The sequence below is a fragment of the Rhea americana genome, unplaced genomic scaffold (genome assembly GCF_003343005.1).
Source record: "Rhea americana isolate MKP2758 unplaced genomic scaffold, rheAme1 scaffold_131, whole genome shotgun sequence".
NCBI classification, from domain to species: Eukaryota; Metazoa; Chordata; class Aves; order Rheiformes; family Rheidae; genus Rhea; species Rhea americana.
In genome coordinates, this window is record NW_028185384.1 from 1403614 (window position 1) to 1423871 (window position 20258).

Sequence of the window (20258 nt, forward strand, 5' to 3'; positions counted from 1 at the left end):
CGAATCTCTGTTCTCCAGGGAGAATACAGCTGTCCGCACACTGCGTCTCAGACAGAGCCTTCTGCACAGGCGTACAATTTATTCTCATTGTTACGAGAAACTCTAACACCAGGCACCATGGGATTATTCTTCTGTGTTAAATTGAGAAGGTATATAAATGTTTGCAGGTTTAGGGTTTCAGTGAAGTATAAATCCACTTAAGCCACTGGAGCTTCACTCTAAATCAGTGAAGACACAGGGACCTGGAGCTTAGCATGGGTGTGTATTGCTAAGCACGGATGCTGGTCTGAAGCTTATTTAAAATCTTATAATACCGCAGAGTGGAAAAAGCAGGCTTGAAATTCATCCCAAACCACAAGGTGCATTAGGAGTGCTTGCCAAGGCTTCTTCATTCTGCCTTTGGCCGTGCAACAAGAGCTATGCAAACTGSAACTACTCCCCAACAGCTAGCATAAAATATTATTTTATAAAACTAGGTTACCACAAAAATGCARTCCACAGACACGGCCTTCTCTACTAGCGCCTCAAGCAGATTGATCTAATTTCTCAATAAATTCATTGACCTTATTAGGTCAGCCAAGAGCATTATTTTCCAAAGGAAGATTACTTAACTGGCAAACATTACTGAGAGCCATCAAGATGATGAGGAGCCAATTTCAGGACCTTGTACCTTGATCTGATTCTGAAAACAAAATCTTTGAATTCTAGCATGACAAAGAAATGGAAATACAGAAAATTATCAAATACAGAAGCACCATCATAAATATTGCAGAGAAGAAATACAAATAGAGGGTTGATTGTGGTTCTTCTTGAGAGACAAAAGAATTAMAGAACAAGAGCATCAAGAATACACATGCTGYGGATGGCATCCAAAATCCTTCAAGAGTGAAGCTTTGAATGGATGCAGATTTAAGGATGCACCTCCGTCTTCACCCGCAAATCAGGAAGAAAGTGCAAAGACCCTGACAAAGCCCTTGAAGGACACAGGATACAAACGAAGCGTTCTGAACAAAGTGCCAGATGTGCCTCTCATCTCCAAGAACATTTTTCCACGATTCAGGCTCAAGGCTGGTTTGGTTTACACCATGTTCTGTGCATTGGGCTTCTCTCTCCATCTATGCAAGCCTGTCCCATAGAAAGGAAGGGCTTCACAAAGAATACGCAGGTCTCCCACAAAATGCCTAAATACTTTCACATCCTACTTATACTTTTAGCCTCCATATTTATTCAGGGAAATGAGGTCCATGCTTCTTGTGTGTACTGCATGAAGAAGTAGTTTTCTTTTTGTTTTAAAGCTGTAGATGAGATCATGACCAAGACAGGAGATATCAAAATAACCCAAGAAATGTAAATGTAATCCTCACACAAGGAAAAGGGAATTTGGAAAACTTCATAAACTGCCTTTTCCTTTAAGATTTTTACCATACCTAGGACCTTCACATACCATTCCTATTCAGCATTTTAATACTTATTGCTAATACTAAATTCAAATATTTAACTTTTCACTTATGTAGCTAATTCCGTGGCTAAACCATAGCTTCACCCATACGCTTGCTTCCACTTTCCCATTAACTGAGCTGCTGTGCCCACAGAAGCGGAGCTTATTTTTAGAACACTAGTATTTTCCTTTAGATGAACTGTGTGAGGTACTGAGGAAGGAAGATGACTTGAAGCTATAATTTTTCCTTCCTCCATCTACTATTGTGTTAGCACCTTGGCAGAACAGGAGGAATTACACCCTTCAGCCATCAATACAGCTTGACATAAAACTAAGGTGGAGTCACCCAATTCACGGGCCACACCAGGTGAAAAAGTGAAGTATTTATCATTTACTTTTTTAACTGTGAAGGACAACTAGTGCAGATATAGTTCTTCACTAAATGAAAGCTTGAAAGATTAAAAAAAAAAGTACTTACGTAGGTGCGGGTTTACTGGAGCTGGAAGACAGAGCAAAAATAAAATTAGCACAAAGGGGAAATTCTAACTCACCAGTACTCAGATTATCCTAATTTTACCCCCAGTTGTTCTTCCCTCCCCCTCAGGACCCTGGTTATGGGTCCCGCACTGAGACTGCCTGTAAAACTGATACCTTCTTTTTTCAGCAATTTTTGTAGCTCCCTAACAACCCAAAGGCATCAGCTTCAGTGGGAAAACACAGCCTCTCCACCACTAGCACCCTCGGCTTGGAGAACCACAACGGAGCATCCAGCCTAGACTATTGCTACAGATCTTTTAAGGAGGAGAACAGTGGCACAGCAAACCTGCAGTGTGGTGCCTTTCCACAGGAATCCATCCAAAAATGAGGAAAGGATGATTTAATCAAACCTGAAGTTCTGCATCAGACCTTGCTCAGCACTTCACATTTGATTTTAACAGTGTTCATGAATATTTAACGTAATGAATTACTCTTTTATTAAACAAATAGTACTATTTTCTATTTAAGATGTCTGTATATACATAAGTCAAAGAAAACAGAGTACTTGCATAATTCTCAAAAAAGCCAATTTTCTTTTTAAACAGCAGCAGAAAAAATAAACACAGCAAGTCTGTGGGAAGAGGTTTGATCCCATTTGCCCAAGAGAGACAACCAAGAAAGAAACAAATTGGTACTCTTAGTTCATAGACCCTTGGCAAAATTGCAAGAAAACAAAATCTGTAATCCTTTAGTAATGAAGCTCACCTAATACTTCAAAAAAGTCAGAGGATGAAACCAGATGAAAGTCAAACCTTGATCATGCCTACAGATATCCTAACAACGAGAAGGACCACCAAGGTTTATGTCCAGGCTGAATATTTACCCTGTCAATAGGCCCAGACTAGCCTGAAAAACATCAAACATTTTAAATCAGGTTTGGACGAGAACTGAAAGTCTGCAGTCCTGTGCTACCTCTCTGCACAGGACTGAATTTGAGGATGGGTGATTTAGGAAAAAGGGCTCTTCTGCTGTAAGCACTCACTCCTGTAGCTCGCAGACGGAAGGTCAGCCCACAGTTGGAATTACATATCACTAACAGAAAATCTGAAATCGAATTCTGTTTCAAAATAACGTGAGCACCTGGTAATGCCAGATTTCAGTACARGCGTTGCTTCGTGCCTCCGCGGCGTCATTCACGCGCCTTGTTTACAGAGGTGACCCCTTGGTTCCTGAACCCTGTTCGCAGACACTGCTTAGCCGTGGAGTCAAGCTGAAGTTTTCAAAACAGCTCTAATTTAGCAACTCTGACATTTTATCTTGCCTTCCCTAAAACAAATGAATAGTGATTTGCCCCTATGCAATTTTCTTAAGAAAATTAGTCATTACATTATATTAGATAACTTCATAGCTTTTACCAGCAAATTACCTTTCATTCTTCAAAAAAACCACATCCATTTTGTGGGCTTCGTGAGCGACTGAACTTGGAATTAGCTGAAATTGCTGGAAACTACATTTACGGGTGCTTGCTTTGTAACTGAACGTAGAGGCTCTTATGGACACAGGCAAGGTTTCCTTCCTCCCGCGATGACAATTAACGTCTTGCTTAGAAAACACCTGGGACAATCTGGAAACTCCTGTCTGCCTGTCTTCCACATCCTATCATTTATGCCTTATTTGGTGCAATTTTGTTCCTCTGGGTCCCGATCCCACTGCTGGCTGAACGCACTGTGCCTGGCCTGGGGCAGTTACACATTCTTCTCTGCCGAAGCCAGGAAGTTTCTACACCTTTTACTGTTTGCCTCATGGAAATACGCAGCTCAGCCACAAAGCACTTGGCCAGTGTCCTCTGCCCACCACTGCCACAAGGGCTGGTTCCGCATACTCGAAACTAGCACTCCTGGGAGCCTTTTTCAGAGAAGGGACCTTAACTTGCTTGATTAATGATTGATTAACTTTAAAAATATTTAAATATAAGCGCATATATAAAACTGTGAGTGTTGGAGTTTTAACTGGAGCAGCTGGAGGATTTTACAGCCAGCTTGTATCAGATAGACTGACACAGATTTATGTAAAGTGATGGAGATTATATTTGAACCGTTACCGCAAGACAGATCTGTGCTGTACTGGCTGACAAAACAGGCATTACTGTTGCTTAAACTGCCCCAGTTGTACGTGCTTGGCGGAGTAACACAGGCAACGGCTAAAGAATTTGTCAAGTGATGTTTGGCTCTAATTATCGGCGTCGCTCCTACTGCAATGGCTGCTCTTTTCTCCGGCCTTTCTCTGCACAGAGGAGAGAATAATTCATGGAAAGTAAGTGTTTCCACTCCAAACCACTTGTGCCACGCATGAGCGTTTGATCCGTGGGACTGGATATCGATGTGTTTTTCTGTTGCATTTCCAGCTCCAGCTTGGGAAGGCAGGGTATATTGTAAGAGTTCATCATTGAGGTTTTCCTACTTGGACAGTCTCCTTATTTAGGACATTTGGATGGTTACGGGCAGGCTAGCACCTGGGAAGCTGATTTTTCTGTATATTAGCAATTTCCACATTAAGCTCCAGTTGTGGCTTTTAATTTGAAAGGTGATGTGCTCTGCACCACTTTCTCAGGACAGCAACCCCCTCGGAAAAAGATGCCATCCTGGGCAGGACTAATATTGTCTACCTTTACCTACCTAAAAGTTAGATGTGGCATCTAAAAGTGTCGTTAGACTCTAGTCACCGGAGAGGTTCGGACGTCCCTAGAGGGTGATTCACCTGAGCCTGCATATTTGACAGGATTTGGGCTTAGAYGTGATGGGTGCCTCAGTGATGTGAGCTGGCCGGGTCATGGGTGGCATCAGGGGGAATCTGGGAGTACTGGACTCTTGCAGGCTGAAATATGTGTTTCTGATGAAACACCCAGCTAATATGGGTTTGGGACGAGTTAGCAATTACACAGTTGGTGATTATTTAAGCATCAAAAAAAAAGGTTAGTTAATATAACTGCCTAAAGCAATGGAGCCTCTGAAACTCCATGGTAGGTGTGCAGAGCAGATTTTGCCCTAATTTTAGTCTCTCTCTCTATACACACACACACACACTGTGTAAATACATATATATATATAAATATATATATATATATATATTCCAACTTTTATGAAAGGCTAAAATGGTACATTAATGAAATCTGGGCCAGGTTCTTGCACTGCATCAAATAAATCTTCTCCTGTCTAGTAAAGCAAAATAGAAAYAATACACGAGAAATGTCTTGTTGATTCTTGCACACTTTTCAACTATTCTGGAAAATTATTTCCGTGCAGTACCCACACAAAACTGTCATGCTRCAAAAGACAAGTTTGAGCTGTCACATTGAAACATAGACAGCGCGTGGCTTATCTATCCTCTATTCATACAAAGCTGAAATTCAACCACAAAAGTTAATTCATTTATTAAAGGCAGAAGGCCATTTTTAGCAACTCTAATTACCATGTGTCCAATCTGCTTTTCACACTAGCTGCACTTTTTAGAAAACAGGATGAAATCCCATTAGCCTGATTAAAGTTTAAAAAACTAAGAAAAAATGTTTGAAATGTGACTTCTTAACAGCAATACAAATACACCAGTGTATTTTAAACATAAAAAAAACCCTTTTTTGCTCTAAGGGTGATCAAGCCCTTGAACTGGTTACTCAGAGAGATTGCGGAAGTATCCTTGGAAACAGCCAAAACTCAAGTGGACATGGTCCTGGACTGCTTGCTCTCGCTGACTGTGCTTGAGCAGGGGGTTGGACCAGAGGTTGGTCCCTTCCAACTTCAGTAATTTTATGATTTGGTAAGATGTTAAATTGTAACATGTTCCAAAAAAATATACTTTTAATGTGACCTCAGTCAGCCTCCTGAAAGAGCCAGCGAGAACCTCTGGTCAAAGAGGAACTCCAGCAGAACCACCACAGTCTCTTCTCTATAAACTCACACATRGAGTAAACAAGTCCTTCTTTTCATTGCGATTTTGCTGACACGAGCTTTGGGATAGAGAGACTTAGAAAACACTTTGCAAAAGGCAAAATCTTAAGATTCACCCACCGCCACAGCTAGCCGATCTGACGGTTAGCACAATGCGCAACTCTTCTGAATTGATAAGGGTATTTAATTATTTTTTCCCTGATATTAGTAAAGTGCTAGAAATAACTTATAAGGGGATTGAGTAGGGCTGAGCTAATCATTGATCATGAAAAATTCCACAAATTATGCATAAGAAATTTAGAATTTATCAGATTTATTCATTATTTTAAATTACTTGTCAATAATTTTTGAGAGTAATTCTTGGTCTGCAGGTTGCCTTTGGGCCATCTGCTATACATGATATCCCACTTYGGGCTTGCTTAGATATCTGTATAGCACTAACCACTGTTGCATCTACCTGCGGGAGCAGCTGGGCGTGTGGCTGGCTGGGATTCGACCTGTGCATCACACTGCTTTTTTCCTGCAGGATTAGCAAGGTGCTCCATGATAATAGCAAAACGTTCATGATACCACTTTTACAAACATCTTCTCCCAGCCCCTGGCACACACTTCTCTTTTTCAGTTATAAAAGCTTTCTGGTCAGTACATCAGGTTCTCACTGCAAACTGCACAGCTCCAGGGGCTCTCATGGAGATACCTGATCTCTAAGGGTCTGGCATATTCCTTGTAAATTTTACAGTCAAGAAACAAAAAAAGTCAATTACTCATTAAGCAAGGGCACTCATATTAGGTATTTTAAGATATTTTCATAGCTTAAGGAATTCATTCCGGTAATGCTCGCAGACTGAATTGAAGGCTGTAGGAATAACATGTCTTATCTATCAGATTAGAGCACACAGGTCTGTGGGACAGCATGGCCTTTGGGGGAGAATACAGAAATGCCCTTTCCACTTGCATGGGTCAAGAAATTGTTACTATTTTCTTTTTTTCAGCTGTTCTCATCAAAATAGAAATGTATCAAAAAATGCTGATCTTAACCAAAAAAAAAAAAAGAAAACAAAACAAACCTTAAGTACTTTGATGATACCAAAACACCGATTTGAGATCTCCAGAACACCACGTATTTGCTTTGTAGATTTTTCTGAAACCTCATTGATTTTCAAAGTCTTTGGAATAAGAGCAAACTCTTCCAAAGGAAATATTTCATAAAGAAAGATAAACTTATTCTACTTTTTCTTCTATTTCATAGGAATTTTGCTGTGATTTGGGTTTTTTGCTTTTTCAAGTTTTCTTTTTCTTTTCCTTCGGCTCGCCTGCAAGGCGGACCCGGCGCGGGGGGCCACGGGGCCCCTCCTCRCCGGCGGTGGGCTTACCGCTGTACTTGATGACGCGGATGGTCGAGTCCCCCTCCCCGAAGCGGGTGATGGGGGTCAGCCGCACCTCGTAGGCCTCGGGCTTGATGAGCTCCGTGAGGTTGTAGGTGATCAGCTCTCCCCGCTGGATGTTCCCGTTGACTGTGATCTCCTGCTCCCACCACCGCTGCTGCCCAGCCTGAAAGCGAGAGGAGGAGGCAGGGGTGAGGGCGCGGGGGAGCCGGGGGCCCGCGCCGGCGGCGAGGGCTGCAGCGGGAGCACCGACCTCCGGCGAGAACCTCCCACCAAGCGCTGCTCTCTCACATCGATGAGACCAAGGGACGGGAGTCTTGGCACATCTAGTCCTACGTTTCAAACCGACTTGCAAAATGTTAAATAAGAAAASACAGCACTGGTCACATGTGAATTTCTGCTGAATTTTCAGCCCCGCAGGCCGGTCGCCTGCCCGGTTTCAGAGCAAGGTGGCCCAGCGGCAGAAGCACAACAGGCTCCGCGTGGCCACCGGAGCCGAGGCGGCGCGGTGCTACGGGCCACCGGCTTTCACCGCTCTCCTCCGCGGCATCACGGGGAGCTGCCGAAAGCACACGGAAGGGGCAAGCTAGCTGTTACGGCCTCAGCACGCAATTATTAGCTGTGCTTGCAAGCTCAGAGACGGATGTTAAAGAACAAGTAAGTCAACATGAGGAAGCAAGACCCCGTTTTATTAAAAAACCCAAAGCATAGATCCTTATGCTTCACAGACCAGTGTTTTCAGCATCACAATCTATAAGGTTTCTTTTATTCATATACTTCACCTAGAAATGACAGAAATACCTCGTTAAGAAGGAATTGTTACATGAAGAGAGCGCCACCCTGTCTCCACCCTTGCTTTCGCTAACCAACACCTAGCAATCATGCGCGTTTTGGGCAGCAGAGGGACTTGCCATTTCAATATTGCTGTAGATATGCTGCTTATTGTAGACAATATCTTCTTAAAACAAAGGGAAATCATTAATTATTTACCGCCTATCCCAAGAGAACTGCACAGGTGCAGTGCTGTCAGAATGAGATGTTCTCCTAAGCTTATTACACTTGTCAGGGCATTAAAGTTCTTACTTATTCCATGTTCACCAACACCGAACTTCATGTTTATTAAAAACAGCAAGCCTTTTATTCCAAACCTGGAATTTGCAGACACAATAAAAACGTACATTGAAAGAGTTGAAAACTAGCACTACGTCTAAAGCCTTTAAATGAAATCATCTAYGTTTCCAGCGATATTAACAGCTTTGGAGGCTGAAATTCATAGCGTTGGGAAAGAGATAAGAAAGAGCCCAGCGATGCTGCAGCCCAGCGAGCACAGTGATTTTCCCAAGCATCCACCCAAACAGCATCACCTCTTCCCTCTTGCRAGTATTAAAATGACCCAGGTCATAAGGCTCCATATTAATAAAAAAATCCCCCCCAACTTTGACTATACATAGACTGTACAGAGCCTTCCTCTGTCCATGTTTCCCACGGACGCTGCGCTACATGGTGTTAAAAAAGATAAAGAAGATACTGAAAATAAGTGCATTTACAGTACATCTCCCAAGGATCAGCCACGTGGAGCTCATGAAAAATTTAATTTGACCCATTCTGTTAGGGGCCAGCTCCTTGATAGCTCTTGTTCCTTAAGTACCGAGAGCCGACAAAACCCAAGGGACAGTTAGTTTAACAGGAATTCAGTCTTTCCTCCTTGTCCTTTACCTACCAACGAGTAAGAACATGCCATGGATATCTGACTCACCCAGGTTTTGCACAATGTGTTATTTTGACATCTCACGGCTTACAGAGGACACGTGAGCACATTAGGGTTTTTGCCGCTCGGAGGGTGGATCGCACTGTCACCTGCTCTGCTGGCGCGTTTGCGGCCCGTTCGTGTTTGCAAGGAGCCTTTCAGCCACCGCTGAAAGCCAAGTGCTCCAGGAGAGAAGCATCAAACGCTGCGCACGGAAAGTGCTGCGTACGCAAAAGTGCGTGAAGGTCCAAGGATAAAGGTCTGCTGCTGCGACGCRCGAGCTGAAACAGCTATTGAATTCTCACCAGCATCAAGTGCTCACGACGGAGACGCACGGAGTATTCAGCATAGAAAAACATTGTAGAAACAAACCCAGAGGGCACCGGGACCTTTAATATACTTTGAATAATGCATAACACACCCTGCACCGTCACAATCTGTCAGAGAAGCTTCCACAGCAATGAATAAACCCGGTCTTGAGTAGGCTGCGTCGTCCTTGAGAGCAAAGCAAGGAGTGCGCTGCGCAGAAGATAGCAAGGATAATTACGCTCACATTCAGACTACATTTTTAAAGCGCTGCATGGGGAATTGGCTCATATGCATCTTATMACTGGAGTCTCGTGGAGACGGATGCTCTCCGTGTCTAGCTCAGGGTAACGGGGAAACTGCTCTCGGATAAAAGCTCCTGCTCTAGCTGGGGTAACTGCAAACACGCCTTTGGCCAGAGCGTATGCCAGCTGCTTCTGAAAACAGGAAAGAAAAAGTGAATGTTTGTAAATTTACCAAATTATAAAGCCAGGCAAATAAAAGTGTCAAAGTATACAAACATTTTTCTTTCTACGTTTCTTAAACGTCCCTCACATCCCGTCCGCACAGGGACTACAGCAACGCAGCCGCGCGGCTCCCGGCCGCCGCTCTCGCATGCCTGACAACGAAGACCACGTGCTTCAYGGGAAACACATACTCGATTTTAAAATGAAAATGATACGTATAAACTAAYAGGATTCAAAAACACGGAACAAATTTATATGCTTCTCTTTAGGCCAACACAGAGACACTTAAGGTCTACTTCTTTCCTTTATTTTGCAAGAGCAGCTCCTAAAAAACTTGAGAAACGACAGTACATTGGAACAGAAACTGCTTCACAGGCCCAACGAAGGCTACTGATAGTTCAAAAGGAGAAAGTCCTGGTTTTTTTTCTACTGCAATTATTGCTGTTTGTTCTTTGTAATGGATTTCTAAATTTTTAATTATACTTTTTTTCAATGAAATTATCAAGGTAGAACAGAGACATAACTCTAACAAGCAGTCTCTAGGGAAGAGAAAAATTGCTGGTTATGTCCCAAAAGTGAACTATATACTACTAAACATAATTTCATGTTTTCMAATTGTGCCTGTCCCTTTCACTAATTTTAAGAATTAGGAAAACAGAGAAATCTGGAGAGCATTATTTAATTTTCAACATTAAAAGACCAAATTGTTTTCTGCAACAGACATCCTGGTGGATTTTTAGGCTGCTAGACATAYATTTACATAGCAACATTGTGTTACCAGCTGTGTGAACCTCAACTACACTGCTGAGAAGTATTTTTGAAYCTTTATATCGTTCTACAGTAAAAAGATATCCCTTATCACACCTACCGGCTGGACAAGAGGAGAAGAGAAAATTAAGGAAAATTAAGYAAATACTTTTAACAACTAACACCTCACCTTCCAGTTTCCAGTTACCAAAACTGGTCATGAATTTGTCATCAAATTCACTTGCTCCTTTGGACTATCACCCTTTTCTACCGCCATCCAAACAAAAGGAAGTAAAGGAGCTCCATTACTGTATTCAGTCTCAAAGCCCAAGGGTTGCATTTTTCATTTCAGTGAAAAAAGGAGCTCACTCTACATCGCCCCCTCCCTCAGAAGTGCCAAAGCAATGCTAACGGGGCAGGCTGCGGACGGAGTCGGGGTGCCCATCCCGGCCCTCGCGCTCAGGCTGCGCCTTTGCACATCAGTAAGTCAAGATCCACTCCTCAAAGAGAGACTACGTAAGTGAACAYGACTACACAACACCTGATTGCACGTCAGCTTGTGTGCCCAGAGCTTCAAACCTGCGAAGAAACTGGGTTTGCTTGAAAAAGAATTTTTGAAGGAGAAAGATTCTTATAACCAAAATCATTTTCCTTGCATAGATAAGGGCAAAATACACTTTTGGAAATTTCCTTTGACTAGGCTGAAAGAACAGTTTTCTAATAGTTAGAGAATACGTGTAAAGCACTGAGGAAAAAAACGTATTAGCTCTAAGAGCATTTATTATCATGATCATGTGTCTAACCTATAATTGATTTAACGGGTCATATCTAAGTTTAGTCAATCCACAGCATAATAGGTTTCAAAGGGACTATTCTTTTTTTCCTACTTAGCTTTGAATATTTAGAAATCTGTCTTCCCTAAAGCTAAGAGAGAAGCAAAATGCATTTCCCAGCCATCAGCGAAAGGGCACTGTAAACCCGTGGAAACATCTTACCGCAACAGGCTGGAACGATCTTCTCCTTCCTGCCAGCGAAAGGGTATTCGCTCTGCCTGCTGGTGAGCAATCAGCCAACACTGTATTCTCTAAAAGACTTGAACGTATAGATTTCTTGAGAAATTAATCCTATGGGATGATTAAATATTGATTGCCTATATGCACAGTTATGTTTATAAAAAAATAAATACATCCTTAGTCCATTSTACTTGGCCTATTGATTTCAACCAAATTTCTTCATTGACTCAAAAAGTCAGGCAAGCATCCCTTTAATTAATGACAGCTGGATGCAGTGCAAATTAATCTATYGTGTAACTCTACAAAAATTTGTGGCATTATTTAAAGTCATTTACTGCCAATTTATAACAACCATGCCAATSTATTTTCCTGTAAAAATCGAGGGTTTTTTTTTTAAGAGTTTTTTTTTTTTTAACTAGCATTGGTTAGCTCACGGCCAAATCTCTTYTATCCGCGTGCCCCGGAGGGAACACTCCCGCACGGGTTTTGCCTCATTTCTACTGCAGGCAGCCGCGGCTGCTTTCCTTTACCGCGGCAGCCGCGTGCTGCCGTCCGCGCCGGCTCGCCGCGAGCACAAACCGGAGGCGGCAGGCGGCTCGGCGCGCGGGCAGCGGCGCCGCAAGGACGCCAACCCCCCAAGGACAACCGCAGGCGCGTCCCGGACATTAAGCCCCTCGGAGGCTTTTACTAACAGCCATTCCTCCTCCGCGTTTGCTCCCACCATTCATTCTTCTTATTTTGWGTTTGCCACATGGTGTAATTGGTTTAGGTTGGTACACGGAAAAGTAAAAATTATTGTCCTCTTTTTTTTTAAAAAGAAACCAAAAGTCCCAGAGTCTTTAGTAATTATGAGCTCAGAGTCCAAAGATGCAGACTACGATAAAAGCAGGTTTTACGGCTTACAAGCTAATGGATGAGTGGTTCAAATGCCACAAACATCTGTCCACAATCCAAATTTACTGCCAGCTATTTAGAAAAAAAGAAATGGGAGCAATTTAAGAAAAGCTAGCATGCAAAAGCTGAAAACTAGATGATCTAATGATCAAATCTTCTTTAAATATATACTATACCTAAAGTTTTAAAAGCAGCGCAGGAAATGCTAACCCAGGAAAAGGTAGACATCATTTTTGTCAGAATAAAAGCAAAATACCATGCAGATACGTGCAGTTTGTTAACTGCAAGATGAAATACACCGCCTCTTCTTTTTTACTTTTTTTTTAATAGAAATGAATGATTTAAAAATCTTTTAAAATCTGAGTTACTGCATTTCCACCCACTTTTTTTGGAACACCATAATTTAGAGTATTTCATGGCTGGAAGGTCTGTACTCTTGTTTCTGTACTTTTAACAACCTTACACATGGAGACAAAGAGGAAACTGCATTTTAAGTAGGTATGGCTTTCTTTAATCAGAAAGGCAATAAAATTTCTCTCTAGTTCCTTTTTTCTTTATAGCAAACTTCACCCATTACTGACCATGTATGCAACACGAAGGGAAGGTTGGGAACTGAATCCTTCTGCCAACAAATTACTTTCTAGTTTACAGATACCAGTTGTCTCTCTGTAGGCAGCAGTTTCTGTAACGTGAACCCGCTCCTTTTCGCGGCTGTGGGGCTGSGGTGCTGCCGTGCACCGCCGGGCTGTGGCCCTCGTCCCCGGCAAGCTGGGGGCCACCACGGGCAGGTGGTGGCTAGTGAGGGCACAGGCTACGCTGGCCTCCCTTGGCATTGCAATGAAGCAGGACGCAGCTCCAAATCTCATGGTCAGAACACAAAATCAGCTGTCATTTAGAAAAAAAGCTTCACCCGGATTTGTCTTTAGTCAAAACTTTGTAAGGGAAAGACCTCCACGGGATGGCCAGACTGCACCTGTAGTAATCCTGTAGTAATCTAATATTGCCTGGCACTCCACCTGCACCTGCACTGGGAGTTGCAGATAAGGCCACTGCCAACAGCCACTTGAGAGCTGTTACCGAAAAGCACAGAAATATTTACAGGCACCCAGGCAAACCTGAGCAYGTGCTCAGTGAAGCAAGAGCTTGAAGGCAGGGTCCAAAACTCCTCTGTGGGAGCTGTGAGTCTGCTCCAGGTGGATGATACTTCTAGGAGTCTAGAAACTGAGTGACATTTGGGACCACCTGGATGCACTTTGAAAACATATTAAGAAATGTCAAGGAAACTCAACATAAAGGGCTTGATGGCCTTTTAGTACAAGCCCCTGAATTCACTTACTTTCATATCCTGACATGTGATGTGCTGTACGAGCTTGCTAATTTATTTCGTGWGCTTCAGACTCCCTCCTGTGACTGAACTCCACTTTATGACTGAACATTTAATGAAACCAGCTACTGGAGTGCTGGCCACCTTCAACAACTCACCAGGGGACAAGTACAAGGATGCTTTGAAATACAAAAATTTGGAACAATCTGGGTCAATAAAGCTGAAGCCAAGCCCAAAGCTGAAATATATTAACATTGGAATATTCTCAAAGAGCTATTAATGAGATTGAAAAACATTTCTTATGTGCAGACAACATCTTGGCAGACCTCAGCACCTTCAGATGCAAGTAGAAGGGGACCACATCTACACAGACACCATGAGCACAGACAGACAAGGTTGTGCTCCTTCATCGATGTGAGCGCTGAGCAAGACAGTTAGTAATAACAGGCCAAGCAGAATGGCAACCCTGAGAAATGAAACTTTCCATACTCTCTACACCGCTTTTTTCCATAAATGCTACATGCAGGAGGATTTATAGTCTCCTGAGTTACACCGCAATATAAAATAGGTGTTCTGTCTGTGTCACACATTTCAATTTTATTGTTGATTATTTTGAATGCATCCTCACTCCACAACTTAAACCAAAAAAGCWCCTCTCATTCTGCCATTAACGACAGCTAAACACAAAGTGTCGTACCGATCCGCTAACTCTGCTCAGAGTGCCAAAAGGGACCTACGCATGGCAGGCTGCATCTGAAGTTGACTGCATTCTCCACCGACTTGGTAGTCATTTGCTCCCAAATCCTTTCACAACACCCCCAGCGAYACTTTCTTCTCTGTGACCTTGCACAAAGTCTGTTCCAGCTCACATGCAGGGCTAAARCTCACTTGAACAGTATAGTTTATGTTTTCTGATTACCACAGCGATGCTTAATACCAACTGTTTCCTCCTACCTACTGTTTTCTTTATCATTTTGGAGCTCTTTGAAAGGCTACCCATAGTTTGGACAAAAGTGTGGACATTACTTGCTCTGGAAATGCTTCTTCAATTTGAGTTACTAACAAGACCAGTGTGAAAACCATTTAGAAAAGAATCATCTTTCTTCCTTTGCAACTCAGTGATAAAAATGAATCCAAGGCTGTAACGTGCAGCCCTGATCCCCCAAAAGCACAGTGATTATCTTCAGTGTTATCATCATTCCAGAAGTCCTAACCATCTTAGGTCTCACCATGCCAATGTCTGGCTTGAAATCCAGCCCTGCTGTGTCTCAGGGGAGCAGAGTCTCAATCCCTCGGGCCAGTGTGAACACAGGAGATGGCTCTCGCATTCTCTCCACCGGTTTATTGGTGCCTGCAGAGTCTCACTGACTTTCAAAAAGTCTTTGCATAAATGCTTCTGGAATTCTTTGAGGCAAAATAAAGCTAGACTGTAATGAAAATAAAGCATAGGAAATAAGCACACACCAACCCAAGTATCGCATACACGCAYAAACTCCATTCTGCTGCTCCAGCTGATTTCCTCTTCTACGCAAGATCTGAGAATTTGCACTGCACCTGATGTAACATGCTGCCAGTAAAGTTACGTGTGAGCCATTTGCCTCATTATAAGAGCGCTAGAGGATTTTCAGGATTTTTTTCTTATGTTTTTATGTATTTGCCCTGACACACGCAAACCCATTCTTCTAGCAGGCACGGTCAGAAGGTGCATGACTGATACCATCACAGCGAGCTCAGCCTTGCTTTGACAGAGGTGAAATCTGGCTTCATTTCACTTCTGCAAGAGCTCTGGCTCTGCATCTTGCTGGAGAGGTCGTAGCTGAAGCTCCATCTGTTACAGGGAAAATAATTACTAAAAAAGCAGCAGGGGTAGTGATGGAGGCGTTAGCCATGGTGAGCGACATCTACACCTCACAGAGCCCAGGAGTGCCAGTCAAGGCCCAGGACTTCACACAAGGATGCAGAAGAAAAGCAGTTTGTGGTGTCTCCTCTACTGGGAGTGACAAGTATCACAGTGTCACCATCACCGTCTGACTCTGCTGTGGGACTTGAGCTGGAAACTGAACCCAGCACCATGCAGGTGAGGAAGCAGGCAGGGGAAAGAAACAATGCTGTCTTGTATATCCAAACGGGGACAAGGTAAATCACGCTGCCGAACAGTTATGGGCTATCCTCATCCCAGAAATGGTGAGAAAAACCAACCCGGGATCACAGCTGCATGAGAAAGATTCCCAGAACCTCCAGACTGCACATGYGGTCACAGCAAGCCCTGCTGATAGCCCTCTTCTCCTGGGGTCAACCAACCTTGCAAAAAAGGGTATTTAAGCTTATGTAGCATGGGTCATCTTTCAAGAGATGTAGCAYGGTCATCTTTCAAGAGAAGGCTCTAAAGGCTCTGAGCACTCACCTCAATGAGAAAGGGTTTAAAGCTGTGTGAAGAATTGTCCTGTTGCCCTTGCCAGATTCAGAGTTTAAGTAATTTCTTCCTGCCTAAGCAGAATAAATTCAGACTCTTTTTCATTTCTTGTACTTCAGTCTTAAATGGACACTGCTCTGCCCCCACGACATGGGTGAAGGCATCTTGTGTGGTGGAGTCATTAGCAGATCTCACCATGTTGCTCTTATTTAAAAGATGTATCATTATGAGTCCTTCAAGTACAGGGACAATTTCACAGTCCAATCAAAACAGTGGAAACACCTATGGACTAAAAAGAGCTGTATTATTTTGCTTTTAGTAAAGGTCACAACATGGACTTCTCAGATCTACGGATTCACATCAGTCACAACCTTGAATGTAGTGACACTGCATCCAAGTAAATATTTTTTTGTTACTCTTTAAAGTAAGGCTAAAATGTGACATAAATCAAGATAATCCATTTTAAGACTTCAGAATTGGCTGCTTCCCAAATTCATTCACTTATGTCTCAGGGATTAAACAAAACCTGCACTCTTCTCAACCCAAGTAGGGCAGGTTTTCTGCTCTTTTGCTTTATAATGCATTGACAAAAAAAGTTTTTCAATTTTTAATCCATGTTAGGGATAGTTTTARGAGAAGTTTTTCAAGCTCCTTCTCAGTGATGCATCACATTTGCAGTTTGCGTACCAGGAAAGCTGCTCTGGCTCAGACATGCGCTTCGAGGTACGCCGCGACGTAGACCACTGCTTTTATCAGAGCAACAAGAGATACTGTTATCAACCTGATACAAAGATTTAGCTCCTCTGCCTAAATTAAACATTTTATGTCGAAACAACAGCGATTTTTCCATCATTAAGAAACCACCCCAAGACACATGCCACATTTCAGTGACGATGACTTCGGTGTGCTTCCCAGAAGGCGACAACTTTCTCTGGATAAATCTAGTGACGCATGGTGCATCCTTGGTAGTAGTGAACTAATTGCCTTCCGTGTGATTTCTAAAAGCTATTTACGAACAGCCATTCTTTCTTCCACACAAACTAATTAGAGAGTGACAAATTAACGAACGTAGCCGCAGTCAGGAGGACCACGCCAAGCCTTTTAAAGCACAGCGCACTGGAGCCTCGATACTTCGTCAATAATGTAAACAAGCTGCGTTGTCTTGGTAAACGAACTGGAAAAACACGGCCGCATTTCAAGCAACCTTCACGAGTCTCTGCATAAATTTATCAGGGAGTAATAATGCAATACGACAAGCGCATGATGCCAGCGTGCATTTCCATCAAAAGTTAACATGCTGATTTTGTGGATGTTTCTCAGAATGAATTTTTGCCCCAAAATCATAGCTCGACTGTCAGATATGAATGCTTCAAAAAAGAATTTCTTAAACACTTAAGACAATTACTGCACATGAGAGGAAAGTAAATAGCCACTAGATTTTTAATGAAGTTCTCAAAATGTAAATGTGTTGTTTTAAATCAGCTCAAAAACACAGATGCGTTACGGTACAGTACTGATTTGCCTATTGAGTGGCAATATGGTTTGGATTCAATTAAAATATATGTCTGTCTCAGAGGATAAAGAATTCTCTAAAAACAAAAGAATGGATGGAACAGTTGTCTTTAGGGACAAACCACTCTCATCCCAGCAATTTAGATTTTCTGTAATATACATTATTTGAAGAAAGTGCTTATTTAGTCTATGCTGGCTAATATGTTTTCAGATAATTGCACCCTTCCCTCACTTAGCAACTTGAGGGAATCTGTGTTTAAGGATTGAATTTTTAAAAAGGGTAATCACCTTTCTCCCAACAGCAATTAAAATTTACACATTTTATTTATCTAAAGATATCCAAGATATCCTTCCTGGCCTCAGCTGGATGCATAGAGACAAAACATAATTTTTTACAAAAATTCTTTCCTGAAATTATGTACATTGTTCCCATGAGAGCAGAATTTCTGATGACAGACTGTACCCAGCACCAAATTCCTAAGCCTTTAGCAGTCACCTGGGATTCAGGATAGGTGCGCAAAAATCCTTACTTCAGTGAGTATTCAAGTTTTTAAATAAAGGAGACCAACATCTACACAGGAACCGATGGAGGCAGGAGTCCACCGCTGGTCTAAAGAGCTCCCAGGGTTGGGGCTCACCCTGCATCACCGTGATTGCCAGGACCCCCACCAGCACTTTGGAGAAGACACACCGAGGAAGCGACGGCTTTCCTCACAACGCAACAGCACTTCCGTTTGTTACAAAACACCGAAAATGCTCAATGCTGGGTCAACAAAAGAAACAACTGGGCTTTTTTTCAGAGTGAAGTACTGTGCGGTGAAACACGGCGCTCTGGTTTGAGTTTGGTGGAAACCACTGCCCGCCCCCGAGCCGCGGCGCCTTGCCCACCGCTCCCCTCTCCAGAAGCCCACCACGTTTTCCTCCCGCGTTTCATTTTCGCCTCCGTCTCCTTCAGCACAGAACCATCACGTCTGCCCGAGTAACAGGCAACCGTAATTAAGGACCTCCCGACGCGAGCGCCCGCCACCCGCCAGGGCCCCACGCGAGCTCCTGCCGTAACGGACCTACGCCCCGAGCCGCTGCCGCTACCGTTCAGCTTTACTCGGACATACAAACACATTTTAATGGAGCAACCGCAACACAATACGCAATTTAATTATGTTTCTCAAGGATCAGTTCTGCTCTGAAGCAAGCCCAGACAACCATCTTCGCTTGCAAAGATAGCTATCTTCACTGCAGAGGATGCTTCCACCAGGCTTTCTGTAACACTCACTTTTTCTAATATTTGAGTTCCAACTGCACTTACATATACTGTATTTTATTATGTTGAAAAGTGTCCTGCATGCAAGACACACAACTCTTACTTTTGCATTTACCCAAGGATATTTGCTATAATTTAGTGCCATGATTTTTACGCACACCTTCAATTTTTGAAGTTTTATTGCCTTATTTTGCTGTTGTTTTATTTATTTTTATTTTTCCGAAAAACCAAATGACATCACATGAAACCCATGCTAACAACAAAACGATTGCGGTCATTTATAGATCTTTTTTCAATTATTCTTACATTATATGAATTTATATAAAAGTTGCAGGGTAATGAAAAATATATTTAGGCACTTATATTTTTCATTTTAAACCTAGATTTGCTCAACATTTAAACCAAGAAGACCTTGCTGTTTGCATTTGTCAGACAACTAGATAGCAAGGGGATGAAAGAGCAGTCAGGGACACACACATCCCATCTTTCCTGCTCTTTAGCCGCTCATATTGTACAGGCAGCCGCTTTTCACCAAGAGCTACACTAACATTGCAGGGGTGCCCACGCCTGGATCAATAACTTAGGARAAACCACGTCCCGGCTCAGACCGTGACGATAACGCGTGCAACGCAGCCACCGTCGCCGCCGGCTCTGGCTGCTCTTCCACAGCCCCCCAGCGCTACACCTCCGCGGAGGCACAGCCCGACCACGCAGGGGGGGTCTCAACCCTACAACAAGTGTTTGAACAAAGTCAGAAGCAAATAACTTGTTTACTGAAATAAATTCCTCTGGCTTTAGTCATTTCTCTCACTAAATTGCTCTTCAATTCACTCCATTTTCCCCTGCATCTTTCCTGAGGTTTGACTGATGCACTCTATTTGGCAGCAGTCATCAATTCATATTGCAGATTTTTCTGCTGAGACAGAATGAATGAAAATTAAGTGCARCTATTACGTGCAGGCTGAAGTTACAGTGTGGGATTTAGTTCTGGGAGTGCTGGATGACAGCACGTGCTCTTGACGTGAAGCGTGCAATGAAAGCAGCAGGTTACGCTGGATGTTTGGTTAAAGGCAGGAGTATCTGAAGTAACATAGATACTTCAGATACTGCATAAAACCTGATATTTATGTGTGTAACTTTCAGATCAGAATTTCTTGACATCTGAATGATTAATGAAGCAATAGTGTGTCTATAACAAGCAGAAGATGTTGTCAGTTTAATGCTTTTTTTCAGAAATAAGCATAAGCATTTTCTGAATGTTTCTGAAGTTCGGTATACACAACCGTTTTATAAAGGCAATTTGAGACCGTCTCACGAGGAATAACCATAA

General features: G+C 42.7%; 1 protein-coding gene across 1 annotated transcript in view; it reads right to left on the reverse strand.

The window, feature by feature from the left end:
• The window catches only part of MDGA2 (MAM domain containing glycosylphosphatidylinositol anchor 2), a 209667-nt gene that overhangs the window by 16448 nt on the left and 172961 nt on the right, over positions 1–20258 (reverse strand). Inside the window, exons 11-12 of the mRNA XM_085297875.1 lie at positions 7233–7410; positions 1917–1937 (exon numbers count right to left, since the gene is read on the reverse strand). Coding sequence (XP_085154001.1) covers positions 1917–1937; positions 7233–7410 — 199 coding nt within the window. The remainder of the gene's footprint in view (positions 1–1916; positions 1938–7232; positions 7411–20258) is intronic.